Genomic DNA, 18,855 nt, shown 5'->3' on the forward strand with positions numbered 1-18,855 from the left:
ACACACCTGAAGTCTCTAAGTGACACGAGCCTATTCAGCCCAAATGTTTGCTTACATTAGCTAGCCTGGTAACAGGCAGAGGATTTTAGAAATTGCACCTGAAGATAATATAAACTACCCGGATTGCTGCAGGGGATAACAAGAAATCAAATGGTCCCTCCTAAAACGGTGTGGTGGTGAAAGACTCCTAGCAGAGAGGCAGCACAGACAACAGAGGGAGAGCAATGCCTTAAATAGCACTGGTGATTCTGCTGGGGTTGTTTCTGAATGGAGCCTGAATCCAGAATTGTGCTAATTACAGAGTATCACATATTTATATATGTAAATCAATAAATCCTAGGCAAACTAAGAGAAAGAAAAAGTCCCATCTCTATACACGACCATGAAATGCCATGGTAAAAAAAAAAAAAAAAAAAAAAAGTAATCAGTGTTTTGCAAGTGAGCAGGGCTGGCCCGTTTTACTTTGGGCAAACACCTTTATCAACAGGAACAGGAAAATGCACCTTTTAGAGCTCTCTAGGTTAACATAGAGGTTAAGAGGTCATAAATCAACTTTAGCTACTATACAGGAGCAGCTATGGAAAATTCCTTGCTGCAAAACAAAATCTTAACAATGCATTTGTATTCTGTTCTGAGGAAATATTCTTTCATCCTTAAATCTTTGTAGCAGTCAAATGGACAGGACAATCTAACACATTGTAGGCATATTACATTTTGGTGTGGTAACTGCTGTTCAAATGCTGCCTGACAATCCAAGGGGGTCATCACTCATCAGCTTGTGTTGGTTCCAGATATCTCTGTAGTAATTCAGGTTATGAAGTGATGCTGCTCCCAGAAAGTGCTGTTCAGTATCTTGGACAAACAGCAAGTTAGTAGGGAGACAAACTGAGACTCTGACATCTCTACGAGACCCTGATGCATGCTGATGTGTTCCCACCTGTAGACTTATTCTATGGGAACAGAAGAGAAGAAGCAGAAATGTAGTCATATAATGTAAACCTGTGAGGCCTGTGCTGGACAACTGCAGCATTATGGTATTTTTCTGCATGTAGATTGATTTTTGAAGCCAGAGGCAGGAGAAGGAGATGCACGTGAGACCTTCACTTCACAAAAGCAACTTCTCCAACTGTTCTGCCTGCTGAGTTTAGGGGACCCTCAGGAAACAAGAGCCCTTACCATGAGCTGCCTGGGAAAACTCCCTGGTGTTCATCTATCACAAAAAGATTATACTTTCACACAGAGTGTTTTTTCTCTTTGCGTTTGCACTTTCCACATTTTCTACTTCTGCCATTCAGAAGTCTCTTTTTGGGGAAACATTGCTGGCAAGATACAATATCCACAGCTTAAACTCCGAAACGTGTCCCCCATCTTATTTCTATCCCCAGCTTCACCTCGTGCTTGTAACACAGCAGCACTTTGCTTCATAGCCCAAATCTATTTTGTTTCTCATGATGCAAAAAAAAAAAAAGACTTATTTTTAAACTCTGTAAGTGATATCATGTGTTTTATTTATAATTATTATTTCCCCTGGTATCTTTTTTTAAGTTATTTCTCATTATTTCTTCTTTTTCCAAAGGATGGCAATCATTATTGAACTTGTAAAGTGCCCCAACCAGGCAAAAAGAACAAGTCAGTAAAACTTAGAGACAGAGAAAGGCCATCTTTGAAAATGAAATAAGAATTGTTCCACTATGAAGGTAGTCAAACACTGAAAAAGGTTCCCTGGAAGGAAACTCCAACCTTGACTTTATTCAAAACCTCACTGGAATATGGTCTTGAGCAAGCTGCTCTAACTGGACTTGCTTTGAGCAAAGAGCTGAACCCCCAGAGCTGCCTTCCTCCCAAGGTTATCCTATGATTGCATCACTGCTTTCTTACAGTATAAAGGATTCAGTAAAAGGAATGGAGATAATCAGTACATGCAATCTGATCACATAACACTGCCTTAAAATGTTCCCTGAGAGGATGATGAGAAGGCATCAGATCTGTAGCTCTTATTCTCAGGGATGAGTTTAGAGCTGCAAGTGAGCCATGACAGCTCATCCCAGGTGAGTAAACACATCACCTCCCTACGCCTCTGCTTCCTACCATCTCAGAGGTGGACAAGGGCCTGGCAGATGCACAGGCCCCACCATCAGGGAGAAGGGTCTGGAGTAAATGCTGCTGCCTACCCTTAAAGGTCTCACTGTAGCAGCTGCTTTTGATAAAGGAGGCTTGAAAAAAGTCCATTGGCAGAACATCTTTTAAAGAGAGAATGCATAATGAAATCAGCATAGATAATTTAATGAAAGGGGAAGGACAAAAAAAAAGCATCATTATGGAGATTTAATTAAGAAACAATTTCAGCAAAAGTATCTATTTCAAGTTATTTTTAATATAAAAACTATTAGCACTGAGATATGAGAGGAAATTACACCTGCTATTAATGGGGTAAGGTGAACGTATGAAGTATTGAAAGGGTTAGAGAATAGCTTGGAAGTATAAAAACCAATTCTTCTGAGGCTCCCAAGATCCTATTACCAATATTAAAGACATTGCAGAAAGATGGTTCTGCTGCGCAGAAGTGTTCAGACTCTTCAGGGAGATATTAATTTATCCCTGCTGACCTCCTGCTCTCTGAATAAGTCTATTCTGGATAGAGAAAGTGCTCTTGACATCTAGGAGTCCCATAGCAGGAAATCCTGGACCAGGACTAAGACAATGACAGGGCTAGATTTACTAACTAGTTATAAAGAAAAGGGAAATATCAAAAGGCTCTCTGCATCGCTTATGCTCTTTTTTATAAACCCGATAAGTTACTACAGCAGTACACCACAGGGATAATTCTGCTTTCCTGAAGCAGGTAAAAGCCTCATGGAAGGTCAAATGCATTGGATAAATGTTGCCATAACCACTACAAGGCATAAGGGACTGAGTGGCTGGCCCAAACTGGACAATGCTATAGCAGGGCTACAACCAAATTTCAGTATAACATGAAGGGATTTATCCCCCTTTATACTGAGATTTTCCTGTGCCACACCAGACATTTAAAAAGAGCCCTTCAGATGCTTTACCACTGCAGAAAGGTATAAAAGAGCCTTGCAGCAGATGGGAAGAAAGTTCACTGCTTCCATAAACCAAGAAAAATGTTGTCTTTAATACACACACTCCGAGTTCTGTTTTGATGAATTACTTTCATAGCAAAATTTAACAGGATTACCAAAAAATCCATAAAATCCTCCAAAACTGTAAATGGTAAATTACCGACACTGATCTATTTTTTTCAGACCCTTAAACTAGACATGGACTCAGTCAATAAGCAGCCTGCTGAGTTTGCTCTCTCAGGCAAGCTCTTGATGCAGCTTACCTTTTCTACTTAGTTTCCCATCTCTGGGGTCCCTGAGCCCTCCAAAATCAAGAATGTTCAAGTTCAATGGCACTGAGACCTTACACCAACAAGACAGACTCTTTGTCTCCTGAAATATTTGGCATCCATGAATTGAACTTACATCCTTAATTTTAAAAACATGGATACAGTGTGTGTTTGTCTGTTTATTTATTTAATCTAATTAGTAAGAAAATGACTGAAACAAGGCTTGGCATCTCAGCACTCTAACAGAGTAAATCTGACCTTTTCATTCATGTGCTGATAACCCCTCCAGTCACACTTGTGTCCCATTTCCACTGTTTTCATCTTCTACATGAATCTCACTTTTGTTTTTCTACAAAGGTAAAACCACTTGAGCCAAAATCTGCACCTGGGTTCCTCTCTGTACACGGTTGCACACATAATGGGCGCACAGGTGCCAAATGCAAGCAGTTCTTTCTGATCTCAGTGGGGATTTATTGGCTTGTAGCAGCTTCAGAAATGTGTCCAATGGAAGTATTCTAGGCGAGAGCATAGGGCCCCTATGCAAGAGAGAGGGAATCAATCTTCTAGGGCAATTCTACCAAGTACCTAGACAGCACCATCCAAAAGAGACCTGCCAGTAGTATTTCACAGTGGCAAAGACTGATTCGTGAATTAGAGATGACATTGTAATCTCTTGCTGTCAGCAGCAGAAAGATTATCAATCACAAAACATTATCTAAGTTATACTGATCCATGAAAATAAATTATTATATGACTTCAGCACCCATTGTGCAGAATACTAACGTGAAGTTCAAAGAATCAAAGCAGTGTCTGTTCATACATTTTTCAGACAATGGATGAGAACAATACAGCTACTAGCCACACTACTGGATTTCAAGACTCTCTCTTCATCTCCTCAAGTACATCCCTGAATGACACCAAAGTGAAAAGAGAAAATGCATTACACGCACAAGAGTTCTGAATATACAGCAAGTACAATGTGTCTGAGAGTATAGCTGATGTGCTTTATGTGATTTGGAGAGTAAAACAAACATGGATGTGAACCATTATTTTCAAAATTTGGCACTTACAGCTAGACTCATAAAGACCCCAAATGAGCGAGTACTATTTCCTGTGGCATAATGCCAGGTCCTCAGTGGTTTGATGGCTTCTTCTTAAATTATCCTATTTTGGAGAATGACTGCATAACCAAGAAATAACTTTGCAAGTCCTTAAGGATGTAGGCCCTACCCGATATCTTCAGTGGGATCTGAGCAGAGGGAGTGCAGTAGATCAGATCAGAACTTACAGCTGCCCACAAATTTTAACACAAGGGCATGGAAAGGCCAGGGCATTCTCAGCTCCTGTCAGGTTCACAGCCTCTTTTCAATCTCCTTGCAGTACTAGCACTACCAGCTGCCCTCCCATCCTTACCTGTTTCTTTTAAAGGGTGCTAAATGACAAGCTCAGAGTAAGACGAGCTCCTGCTTGGAAAGAGTGAACTCTGACAACTTTCCCCTTACCTTAGGATCACAGGAGCCTGAAAAAAGACCAGTCCTCCCAAACAGTCACAATCTTCTAGTGTCCTCACAAATCCCCCAAGTTAAGAAAGGTAGTCAAGTTAGGGACTGGGCAGATGTGTGCAGGAAAAAGAAAAAAAAAAAAAAAAAAAAAGATAACGGGGATGAAGAAAGCATTGGGCTGTACTTTTCCCTCCTTATTGTCAATTACCTTCTACCCAAGGTCTGAAATCATGTGGCGTTGGACCTCACAGCAGGAGGCACATCTGGTGCCTCAGGTAACACTCTGCACTAGGTTGCAGCTGGGGTTCAGGCATCCTCACCAGTCTGCACTGTTCTGCCAGTCTGGGTGACAACGTGCCAGGTTGAGCTGGTGGTGGACCTTAGTGTCTGCGTGTCCAGAAATGGGGTCACCTGGCAGCTCTAGGGTGACAGCATCCTTTTGCCTACTTATGAGACAAGACAAGCTGCAAGGGAATAACGAGGCTGAAACCACCTGTGCCAGTCTTCTGTTTAGTGAGTAAAGCAACTTGACAAATCTTTGTTGTAGGTAGAGGGTCAGTCAGGCAAGACCTGGGGTGGTGGACTGTGAAGGAAGGTACTGCTGTCGCTCAACCTGACAACATCTGGGAAAGAAAACAAGCAGATAGAGAATATCCACAGCCATCTTAAAAAAAGATGGAAAAGAAAAGAGAGGAAAAATCCTGATTCTTTCAGCACCACCTTTTCTCTCTCAGGCATAAGCCTGAGCATATGACTTTGATAAAGACATAACAGCCCTACAGAAAGCCTCTCCACTCCTTACAGCAGAAGAGCTTTCAGAAGCTCTGTTTCTTAAAGAACAAAAGGAAGAGAAATGCACTGTGCAGTATGGCACGTTTATTTTCAGAGTAGAACTTTTAACTAATTCCCAAAAGTGCAGACTGCAAACAGACTACAGACAACCTAAAATACCAGATGAGACACTATGCAGGGAGCATGGAAACTGAAGTCTTATCTGCAGTTGTAACCCATGCACTACAATCACTTCCTTCACTCTGTGCCTCAGTTCGCATCCCTCAGCTTTCAGTCTATCTTCCCTATCTTAGATTTCAAACCTAGCTATCAAACATCAGCATTGAACCCAGGACCTTCAAAAAACTGGTCTTAGTTCTTTAGGAGAAGAACTGCCTTAGTACATAGAAAAGAATGAAGATCTGCTCTGCACAGAAGACACCAGACATTATTAAACAAACAAATAATAATAATCATGTATATTTTAAAAAAGCAACAATAGCAAAAATAATACAAATCTGAAAGTTAACAAATGAAAATAGACCTGTTGGTCCACATCAAGTCCCAAATGCTCCAAGGTTCAATGCAATTAGCACTAAAACTTTGGTTAAATGTCATTCTTCACTGTTGCTTCGAGAACTACAACATGTTCAGTCTTTGATACACTGATAAAATGGCCATGCTTATTTAGGTTTAAGTGGCTAAGACAGAAAGCTGTGGTCTCTGTGGCTGGGAACTACAGCTCATTGAAGAAAGACTTGCTTTACCTTCAGCATGCCTTGGATTAAACATTATTTCTCATTTAAAGCTTTCCAGTTCACCTTGAAAGAACTTTCCAAAATTCCTACTGCCAGCATATCTGAGCTCTCACATCAATCTAGCTTTGTGCACAAAAAGTTTTTGTAATTTCTTTCAGCAGTGCGATGAAAAGCAGAGAGCAGGCAGCATGGGGATCAGCCAGGCTGTCCCAGCATGGAGTCACCAAGCACACGTACTGCAACACAAAGCATCCACTTCCCTGTGTGGGAACAAATAAACAGCACAGGTCTCCAAACAAAACATGTCCAAGAGACAAAATAAGTTTGGCAAAGAGAGGGAAAGATGGAGAAAACTCTGATTTGCAGACAAGTCTCACAGTTAAGCTACCACAGTTCAGTCACGCAGGAAGCCAAGAAATCGCCGTCTAATGTCTTGTGTGGACTGACCTGTTTTCATTCACGGCAGGCTGCTACCTACAGTCCTGGCACAGAAAGATTTTGTAAGATGAAAAACAACAGAAAATGAAATGATGGCAAAGATTAAAGGTTCGGCAAAGGATCCAAAGTAAAGGGTTCTTAAGGAACAATGACAGCTCTGAACCGGGAAATGCCGTTACCCAGGATCAGACTGTTCTCCTCTCCCAAAGCTAAGCCTGGCACAAAGCTGAAGTGCTATGGGTGTGTAAGGTAGAAGACAAACAAAAGGCACCAATAAGACTAGTATGTGTGGCAGGGAGAGCTGCAAGCAGTAAATGTGCTTTTTTGGACACAAGTCTCTCTCGTTGCTTCATATCTGTTTTTTTTTTTTTTTTTTTTTTGTTATTTTTTGTTATTTTTTGTTATTTTGTTTGGGGTTTGGTTTGTTTTTTTCTCTGACACTGTTCTGCTAAATAGTTTTCCAGTTTCACCATCTGTGGGTTCCTGAAAGTTGAAGTCATGCCGCATGTTCTGATTTGCTCAAAGGCACAGCAGGATGGACTTCCACTGGCCTTATCTCCATTTCCTTCCTTCACACACACTTTCAGCAGGGAAATGTATGTGATTTGAGAGACACAGGGGTAATGAAAATGAAGACAGGAAATTATTTTAGAGGGCTGGACTTGTCAACAGCCTGTCCAGAAAAAGCAACAATATTCAATGATTCCGGTTTCATTACAACTTTTGTTGCTATGACCATGTCTCATTTATTTGGAAACCTTTGAGGCTACTACATCCTTCAGTTCTTTGTGCTTTGAAAGTGGCCTTAGGTCTGCCTAAAGCAATATTAAACACAGATTTTCTAGAGGGAGCTTCAGATGGAAGGGCTGGTTACACATCACTTCTGGTTCATCTTTCTGTTTATATTCCACACATGCACACATACATGGCGTATATTGACTGTGACACACAACATTACTTTTCCTTTGCTACCTTTTACCTGCAGGTGTACCACAATCTCTCAGACCTCTGATTTGTCTAGTTGCATGCTTTCTTTACCATTATATCCCTACTGGTTCTCAAGGTCAACAGGAATAACTAACTGTATTTTCTGCTCTTTGCCAGGCCTATCATCTGTCTTTGCTATCAGCTTTGATAAAAATGCAACAGCAAGAGCAACAAATTTAAACAGCCCATTGCTGCATAAGCTTCCACACTTGGAAATTGTTTTCTCAGTTGCCACACAGTAAAACAACGTACAGAAGACTAGATTAACAGAGGTCTCCAGTATTTGACTGTCTTCATTGCAATTCTGAATCATGTCAAAACTTTTATCATCCTTTTAAGGATATGAAGGTTTGATACCGTGCTTACAGGAAGACGCTGCATTGCACCTCAGAGAAATGGTTCCTTGCACTCTTTCTTTGTATTGCTGTAGAAGCCAAAAAAGCGTGCCAGAAATTCCAATGAAGTAGAGCATGTTTGCTTTCCTGGAAAACCCATTATTGGCTGGTTCCTTCACTGCAGTGCCCTCCAAGCCTTAACACAAAGTACACAACCCTAGTGGCATGCAGGCTTTCTTCCCTCCTCCTTCCCCTCCCCAGACCCCAACCATTTCATGTTTACTGGGGATGGTTACTGTTTATTGCTGGCTGTCAAAAAAACAAATTGCTAGACTTCTGCAGAAATGCAAAACTGGCCACAGTACGACATTGCCTCTGCAGCTGTTAAGGCTTTTTGTTTGCTGAGTATTAATAGGAGATGAGTTCGGTTCTGCTTGCATTCATGCTGTAATTTGGAAGCAATTCCCTCTCTGGCTCACACCAATTACATATCTGTCTGGCAACATTATATTGCAATTTTGTGATATGCAAAGTGGAAAGGCATATGCCTCTCTTAATACTTTCCAAGGTGAAAACCTAGATCACTACAAAACGCAAACTTTAAGTGGCTACACTATCTGAAAAGGCTGTATGGGTATATTTTAAGAAATTATCTTTGTCCTGAAAAGTGAGGGCTCCCTAGGTGGTCTTAAACCATGCTATCAGCAAATTTGAAAGCAACACCTTTACCTAAATGCCCCTAAAACACAGAAACACATAATAAAAAGAGAAAGCTATTTGGCATTGTTATGGACCCACCACACAAGAATGATTTCCCTAACCTAGTGAGATTTTAAATATACCTGAACAAGTAACCATGAATGTATCAGATGGGGCAACACACTGAGCAATTGTGAAAGTACAGCTTAAGCAGCCGAGAAACATCTGAAATTGCAGAATTTCAGCTTTATAAAAGCACAAGCAGTGCAGTTTACACCAAAAAGTGGTTTCAATTTCACAGAATCACAGAATCACAGAATTTCTAGGTTGGAAGAGACCTCAAGATCATCGAGTCCAACCTCTGACCTAACTTTTTTGCCATGTGTTTCTTTGTGTCCTCCACTCCTGACACACGTCTCACAATATTGCTAGTCACTTTGCCCATAGTGACAGCATGTGCACAATTTCCATCTACCGTGCTCCTCCAGGTCAATGTTTTTTGCCTGTAATGGTCAATACAATTAAGTCTGATAGAAGATTTCTGTTTTGATAATCTACCACAATGAAGAAAATACCTTCCAGCAATTTTTGCCTTTACTTACTGCTATTCCAGATCCTAGATCATTGCATACAAACTATTGAGTATCTATAGCGATTAGATGTTAGTTTCTGTTAAGTATCTAAATACTGGTTTTATTTATGATAACTGCAGGTTACACAGTTAGAATACCATATTTCATTTTCTTACTAATTTTCATGAATAAAGGAAAGAAATAAAATCTCCATTGGGGAACATCAAGGATTTTGAACAAAACACTTTCAAACACATGATATATGCCTACAGATTCAAAATGTAGAAAATGACTCTGTATTTACTTAACTCCACTCCTGGAACTTTTTTTTTTTTTTCTTTTTTTTTTTCATATTAATGGGAATTTCACAGTTGGAAATCAGCCAACCTTGAATACCTGTGATTTTCAAGTTCAGTTATATAGCTCTCCAATAAATAAATAAATAAATACATAAAACAACCATACATTCAAAAAATGTCTTTTAAGTTCTTTGCTTCAAGTGGCTGGCAACTTGAATGGTAATTTTCTTGAGCACGGTTGAAAAACACACATGATGGGAAGTACTGAAGTTCCCACCTGTTGGCAAAAGAAAAAACTCGACTTCTGAGGCTGCTGGACTGGATGATCCCCCTGGTCCCCTGATAATAAGTCTATTTTACCTCACAAATTGACACTACCAAAAACGTTAAACTCTTCTACATTTCAAGAATAGCTACCAAGCCAGTCTGTCTTAAGGTCTTGGAGACTTTAAATTCTCTATGTAGGAGTTTAAATTCCATATGTAGGCCGGATTCTTCATTTGACCATATTATGATTTCCTCTTTATTGTGGCTCCTGCCAGCTACAATGGGCTAAACACTGTGGTGTATACCTTTATTATCTACACACTGCTACAGAAAAGGTTAACTGCCAATGTTGACTCATATGTGGTGAGCAGATACCGAAGAGCAGATATTTACTGGAAAAAGTAAACACAGAACTGAAGGGTTACCTTTGCAAGTGAGAGTTCTGTTTTAGTTCTCTGTTTTACAGAGAACTAATGATATACTTAGGAAAACTCCATCAATATCCACTTAAGGGAAGTATAACACAATGCATAGAAGAACAACATGGACACCTTGAAAATGAATTGCTGTGTCTTCGTTACCTACTACATGTCTTGACCACTAGTAAATAAAAAGACTACCTAGCTCAGGAATTGCCTTAGCAACAGATTAATAGAAAGAACACTCCAGCTAGGAGAGTCATTAACACTTGCTCATCTTTATATACTTCCTCAGGTGTCCACCACTGGCCATTTTTGGAGACAGGACACCATGTCAGGTTAACTTTTGTCCAACATAGCAATCCTTATACTGCGTTGCCACTAAACATAACCATGTCCTATCCTCTAGGCTCTCTCAGAAAAAGAAAACAGATTTCTGAGATTGATTTTAATGACCACTGATTTCTGATTCCTGCAAATGTTACCACATCCATGTACTCTGCAAACATGCAGATGCAATCTCTGTCCAAAATACAAAAAGTCTGATGAAGGTGGTCTACACAATTGCCTTTGGATAGAAAATACATGAAGTATATTAAGGCACTGCAGTTTTTAACATAATGTTTAATCAAATACAAAGCTGTGTAATTTCCTGTAAAATTCTCAACAATGAGCAGGAACCCTCTAATATGCCTTTACATAAATATGATTCACATGCATCAACATTTTTCACTGCTTTAACTTCCCACTTCAACAGTCAAGCAGCTCTAAGGTTATCTACATGTGCTATTATTTATTACTGCCTACTTCATTTTTTCCTATTTTAATTTTGGACAGGGCAATAATTTGTCCTCGATGAGTGCGCTGGTACACAATCTCAGGGCTGAGATTCAAAGCTTAATGATGGCAGCTTAACAAATTACCAAGAGGAAAACTCGTCAAGCGTGAGCTGCCCAACTACAGTGTAGTATGACTTAGTTTTAAGTGTCAGTGAGGGATGGCTATGCTAAGCTGCATTTTCTCACATTAGGGCAAGTGAAGAATGTACGTGTAATCAATTAACAACAGCTACTATGTCTCAGCTAACAGGAGCAACTTATTAAGCTGCCATAATTCATTGCATAGTTGAGCCCTTAATGAAATACGGCCCACCTGAAGAGGCTTTTTCACGTTGCCTCTTTCTCCTCTGCTGTGGATTAGGGAAGAAAGCTTCCAGCAGCCCAGTTTCACTCACACCTTTTGTCAATAAACTGAGATACTAAGGCATCTTCAAAACCCTGTTCTGCTCCTCCCCACACTTCTTTAACAGTTAAAAGAAAGTGTGATCAGTCTCACAGATTGGCAACTGAAGCACAAAGCAGCAGCTGCAAATTAGAATCTTGCTTTAAAGGTTAGATCCTATAATGCATTTCTGTTCCAAAAACGGGATAAATAAAATCAATGTTTTTGTATATTAAACAATTCCCATCAATGTATGTTTTTTGAATAAATGATGTAAACACCCTTATCATATCCTGTGGGTTTTGTAGACAATTCAGCAGTTCTCTTCAATTCTTTAGAACAATATTCTCAATTTAACTTAACACTAGGAATTACAGATCATCAGCAATAGCTTCATACTGTGAAGTGAGAACCTGTTTCTAGGATTGAATTTCTGTAAAATGTCTGCACATAGCATCCTTGCTAATACCAGATGCTTGAGGTCAAAGTCAGAGATGAATCTAATCAAGTATAATTCATATCCTTTCTAAGTCCTTTAGAATTTAGGTCATATCAAAGATTCCCTTGATTGCCCTCAAATTCAGACAGCTGTAAAGAGATACACCTGTCACGCAATTTATATATGCCTCTACATGACTTCTAAATTTTGCCCAGCAGACTGGTGTAGATCACTGAAAACATCCATTACAATTGAAAAGTGAAATTGTTGCTTGATAGACTTCATCACACTTAACCCCTTCTTAAAGACAAATGCATCTATTTTACTATGGACATTCCCTATAAATCTCAGTCCAGTCTTTTGAGTATGCTATTTCTCTTCTTCAAAGAAAAGTGCTTGTTTCTTTTGTGGAACTTAGAAACCAAGAACTCCATTCATATTAGCACAAGGTAACTTTAAAAGAGGAAGGACTCCAATGGTCAGGTTCACTTTGATCAAGGATGTGGAATGATGAAGTCTGGAAATGTTAACTTGCTGTACAGGGCACATAGCACTTGGCAGAAGTGAACTCAGTGTCCATATATTTTTATCGCTAAGGAAGGATTGCAGGATGGAAAAGGATTACACTGCATTGCATCAGACATCCTGCATAATACATGAATACAATGAGGAACAATTCATTTGAAATCAGTGTATTTTGACAGAAGTATAATAAAGTGCAGTTACATCAATCTAGATGATTACCAGAACTAGACCCCTTTTTAATTTCTAAACTTATCCAAATCTGATGGACCCACCAGAGGTTTTCCAATTAAAAGTCAGTGTGAATCCTCCTAGAGTGAGATTATGCTCCCGTATTCTTCTTAACATGTTATTAAAGTCATTGCAGCTCACTGCTAATGACATGGTCTAAATAAAAGCAAATTGATTAAATACTTATTTATAGCTACACTGAATATATATATACGTAAGTCAATATCCACAAAATTTATTTGCTTGTAGAAGCTATGTTTTCCTACTCCATAAAGCATTTCCATTCCTCTTAACACATTCAAAGTTGTGTTAAAATTTTTAGCCCTTTTAAAGGATATATTGGGTATTAGAATATCACAAGAACAACCTAAGCAGTTCAATTATCTTTCTGCAATTCTTGGACTGTACTGTAGTAAAATTGAAAAAATACTTACGCTCCACAAAGTAAGAACTAGCATCAATCTTCCAGACAATCTGACCACGATGAGAGCCATTGACGCCACGGTTCTTGTAGTCCAAAAAGTTTTCGGACAAAACTTCATCTATGAACAAAGAAAACAGTATCATCAACTGCATGTTATGACAACACACAAAGCAGAGAGTCAGACTTAAAATATGGTTTTGGATTTACAGAACATGCTATGGTTGCTAGACAGCTTGGTACCACATGCTCAGATATATTTTTTTCATTCATTTATATGTGAAATAACTGCAGTGCTTCTTAAAATCGCAGATTTTTTTGGATGGAATTTTAAAAGACACATCCTTACAAAATTCTCAAATATGAAAACATGTGGCTTACCATAGATCAACCCCTTCCTAATTAAAACTAATTGTCTAGCTGAAACAGAAAATGTTAGCAAAAAAATAATCCCCCTTTGCACCAGTTCTTCCCTTAAAAAAATAAAAATAAAAATCAGAGAATAGCTGTGTGTATGCATCTGTGCTACACTCACTATTACCATAAGAGAGGGGGGTTATTTCTTGTAGTAGACAGTGAACGATATTTATGTTTGAAGAATTGTTACACTAACTTCACAAACACCTCTCAGCCTTTAAAACCAAATGACTGATGAAGAAGTGCTGTCCACTCACGGCATTTTGAGACACCTAGAGGTTGTTAGACTATCACGCTGAGTTTCAAAGATGTCTGGATCCATGAGCAATCTATAAAAAGTTGCTGACAGCTCTTGGGCTGAACGCTGAGAAAGCAACCGCCTTGCATGCAAAGGGCTATGTGTAAAGAACACTAGGGCAAGGCACTGAGTCTGAAAAGCAGCCTTCTGATGGTCCATGCTAATTCATTTTGAGTTTGCTTCCAAGTTTCATTGTAGACTGCTTCAACCAGCTTTTCACGAGAAATCCAGAAGTCCTATCCAGTACAGATGGCAGCAAACACACCCCAGGCTCAGGGCAAGGGTCTGCTTCTTGACCCTCTCTCGTTCAACAGCCAAAAGAAGTGCTCGTGAGGCCCTGCCATGGCCCATCCTTGCTTAGGAGCTTACATTGGCTTCCAAGACAACAAAAATGCTCATATTGCCACCATACCAGGACAGTACACATGGTTTTGATCATCAGTAAATGGAATCAGCACAGCAAAAATAAAATAGACATTTACAGAGCATTTGAGGAGTGTGGGAATTGGAGGTAGGGTCCTGTGACAGGCCAGGGTGGCTGAGCACTCTGAGGGCCGAGGTGGCAGCCCTGTTGGCTATGCTGCATCTCCAAGCCATGGCCTCACTACTCAGTTTTGTGGATCTCACATCTGCACAAAGCGAAAGGCTGAGTTCTACCTACAGCGACCAGAGAGCAATGAAGGCAGTTTTAACTTTGACAGAGACTTGTAGAAACACACTAACTGAGTCAACCGTGCTGTTGAGAAAGAGCTGGGTGGGTGCTGCAATTCTGTTCCAAAGACAATTACACTAATCATTGGTCATGCAAAAACCTAAGGAAAAGTATGATCCACTAAATCGAGTATTAAAACACATTAACTATAAACATCACTTCATTACCACATAGGTCAGTGAGAAAACAAAGGTGATGCCATCATGACAAAAGGACTCCACATCTGAGGAATCTGAGAATGGAGTGATGCTGTGACAACCTGCAGAACTATGCAGACCACATAAGGCCACCTTTGACCAGGCTACTTGGAGGCACAGAGCAGCACGAGGTGATGCAGAGACATGAAAACAGTGCCCAGAGCCAGCATGGCCACAGAGCTTGCCATTTCTGCACTCACGGTGCTACCATGAATGCTGCGCCTCTTGCCATGCTGGCACAGACATTGAAATGACCTCCAGAAACGAGACAAACAAGTAAAAAACAATAGACATGTGGCCAGAGAGGTCTGTATCAATGGGCAGGTTTATCTGTCATACAGAACCAAGCACAGTGTCTTCGGGAGGCTGCTGAATGGCATACAAAGGACAAAGTCAAGACACTCTAAGAACAACATATTATTCAACTATATATATGCAAAGGTTAAACAGACTAAACTTTTAATTTGAAGGAAATTACACTTTCACTGAAAGAATAAAGCAGCAGGCAAATGTCAATGTTATTGTTTCAGTTTTACATAGTTGTGCTCTCCAAGGAGAAAGATAAGTGGGCTACCAACATGGAACTCTTTGGTGCCACTCTCTTGAGGGATTTACAGAGGAAATCCTTTTAAAGAGGTCAATAATGATTGCAATGGATAATTATAAACAGCTATGCTATCTACAATACATTTTCCCTTTGCTGACTTGCTAATTGTCAGTAATTATTTCACTAGCTGTGTTTCCTGCTCTGTATAGAAGTGGAAATTTTTCAGCACATTCACACAGTACTTTCCTGTAGTAAACCTTCAACAGTAAAATCCTCTGGTACAATTTCTGTTCTTTGTCTGTTCTTGTTCTTTACAGCTAGTTTTGTCTTCTTTTAAATGTAAAATCACATAAAAGGGGCAGATAAGCATAAGTCTTCGACTACTTTAGTAAGGACCATCCTGGATGCAGATTATCCAGTATTACCCACGTCATTCTGTGGAAGCAGGAGCATGTATATACATGCAAGGAGATATAAACATGTGAACTGACAGGGAAAATGCTTTATACTTAGAGGTGAGTGTATACTAAAATGTTGTGCTGAGTTGGAGCTTTGAAACTGACTGCATACAGAGGACATCCCTCAGCTCAGTCTTGCTGCTCTCCAGTTTCATCTCTCGTGACGTTTATTTGTCATATTTAGGCTCTGGAAGCTGCTGGAGATGCTCCAACACCTGCCATGTGATTAAGATGCATAGATAATTACTGTTTTTCAAGATATACTGTTTACAAAATACCGTGTTGCTTAAGAAGGGTTAGCCGAGCTAAACTGGGTGGCTTTGCTTAATAAATCACAGACATTTTAGGCCAGAGTTTAGCAGCACAAGAGATCCCAGAATCAGATTTAAAATGCTGTATTCATACGTACTATCTGTTGGGGCCAGCTGGCTCGAACACTGGATGGGTTGTTGTCTGCTTCCCACAGCTGGCATAATGGCAGTACGAGCTCTGTGTCACACAATCTCTCTAATTTGACTGAGATGTCAGCATCTGCCCATACCCGAACCAAATCACATTTGTATTACAGGCTGAGCCAGCAGGGATGACTGTGGAAAGTCCTCTCCTTCTTTTTGTAGAAAACAGCCAGAACGCCTGGCAAAGCAAGCTAAGAAAAAAGACCGCTCTCCATCTACATGTTCAAGGTAGAAGGAGAATGAAGGAAAGGAAGAAGCAGGTTGGTCTACAGTTAGAGCTGACAGGTGAGAATATGGGAAAGACAGAACCAACTGTTCTCACCAAGCAACATCTGCACGCTGTCTCCTGCTAGGAGATGGGAGTGTACAGAAACAGTGTCCAAAGCAAAAGGTCAGGTCACACAGCATGTCAGGGAAGGGATACAGACAGAGTTAGTCATGCACTCACAGTTTACAGACAGCAACAAAAATACAGGCTTGGGTAGCAGAAAGGATGTCTTACAATGAGTTTCCCACAGTCTGAAATACGCAGGTCACCCCAAGTAGGAACAGTAGAGTCATTGATTACTACTCTCCAACACTACCCATTTTGTGTAGATTACAAGAAAAGAAACCAAAAAAAGTATCTTGGTCCTGTTACTTTTAGCTCTTACAAAATAAAGAAGCTTGTTAACTGAAGCGTAAATGATCAGAGTAAGGATGAGATAAATTTATAATACAAACAAAACATATTTACAAATCTCATGGCTTAGAAATCCAGTAAGTAGGTCCTTCTCACAACCAGATGTAAGCCCTGCCTGTATCTTTTGAAAAGCTAGGTATCTCCTCTTTCCAAAGAAATAAAGCTTATTTTTAGTTAAACAGAAATTTAAGACAGTTGGGATTCTTAAGCCAGACAAAATTTAGGTCTAAAAATACATACAGGTCCAAACAGGAAATCTTTCTTTTTCATGTTTTCAAGGGATGCATCTTTGAAAGATAAAAGACAAAGGAATATCCCCTATCAAGGAAAAAATAGCAGTAGTTGAAACTGTTCAGGAGGATGGAACGTATGAATACCTCCTATCGACCTGATTTAGTTGGCAGGTGATACTAATCCAGACCTGCTATTCCCCAGAGGTTGACACTGTATATGTAGCATATTGAGTAATAAAATTGTGCATGTGAAATACACAGCTGTTTACTGTACTGTGTATACATGTATGTGCTTGTGTGTATATATGTGTATATATATCAACAACCCACCATATATAAGTGCAGAGATAATAGGGTATCTTAAATAGAAAAAAGGTACGTGCAAAGGAAAAAAATACTTTGCATTTCTAGCAATAATTCCTATAACAAAGGAACAGAGCTTAAAAACATGTTGTACCTTAATACCCTAAGGTAAATGGTGAAATGCTTCATTTCACCTCTACACAAAATGAAGCACACAGCTACCGCTGCTCCCTTTCATATATTTCAGCCAGCAGCTAATGGCTTTTGACATTTTTCCAATGAGGCATTGTAATGCATCTCCCTCCCTCTATTTCTGAAATAAGATTAACATTTACACTAGCTCTCTGCTTAGCTGGCAATCCCCACTGCACAGCCTGGGTTCGGGCCCACTTGACCAAAAGCAAACATTTTGCAATCACCCTCAGATCTGAGGCTGCATTTCCCCAGATGGAAAACTGGGAGCTAATTTAGAAAACTGCCAAGTGAAGGAGCATTCGGGATGCACTGCCCTTTGAACATCAGCTGGAGACGGGGACTGCGTGGCAGCTGAGTCAGGCTGGTGGGGGAGCTGGCAGAAGGTGCTATCACGGAGCAGGGGAAGTGGCTGCAGACCCACAAAGCTGTGCTGGGGTAGGAGCAGAGGCAGCTGGCCTCCGGCACCTCGCACGTCCCTGGAGGAAAAAGGGGAAGGTGATGAATGAGCACGCACTGGGCTGCAGGGGCCTGAGAAGCAGCTAGAGGGACCAAGGCACCCCAGAGGCAAATATTAGCAAGAGCTTGGGAACCAGTAAAGACTCTGACAGACTGCTTGTCCTTACTGAACCAAATACCTCCAAGCACAGCCATTTACCACTAGAAATATTCTGCACTGTCACTTCCATGCTGAGAGATCCCCACATACTTTACAAGCACTATCTATAGAGAGATAAAGAGCCATCACCAAAGAAAGCTATCTTTCCGATGAAAAGCAGTAACAAATGGACAAAAAGCATGCTGTTCTTCAGACGAATTAGGGAAAATGTTGATAAAGGCCACCCCGCAAAAAGGTCTGTAAAAATATTTTAAGAACTTCAGTCTCTGTCAGCAGCCTACACTAAACAGACAGGATCTCAGTATTTGAAAGCTTGTCTGAAATTACCCCAGAGGAACACAGTTCGTACCTCTTCCTCAGAAGGACTGACATACATATTACAAACAGCAGAGTGACCCTTTTGGTCACCCTTTTGGTCAGTTTGGGTTAAGAGGGAGGAAAAGAAGAAACAATGCCCCTTCCCAAACAGTGTTTTGCTGATAAATATGATCTATCTTTCCATGTTCTTC

General features: G+C 40.1%; 1 protein-coding gene across 8 annotated transcripts in view; it reads right to left on the minus strand.

The window, feature by feature from the left end:
* The window catches only part of HECW1 (HECT, C2 and WW domain containing E3 ubiquitin protein ligase 1), a 264,423-nt gene that overhangs the window by 155,713 nt on the left and 89,855 nt on the right, over window positions 1-18,855 (minus strand). For all 8 annotated transcript variants that reach the window (XM_084508692.1, XM_084508699.1, XM_084508697.1 and 5 more), the window contains one exon: window positions 13,247-13,354. In XM_084508692.1, the coding sequence (XP_084364818.1) occupies window positions 13,247-13,354 (108 nt within the window). The remainder of the gene's footprint in view (window positions 1-13,246; window positions 13,355-18,855) is intronic.

Source organism: Aythya ferina (genome assembly GCF_964211825.1).
Source record: "Aythya ferina genome assembly, chromosome: 2".
Classification (NCBI taxonomy): domain Eukaryota; kingdom Metazoa; phylum Chordata; class Aves; order Anseriformes; family Anatidae; genus Aythya; species Aythya ferina.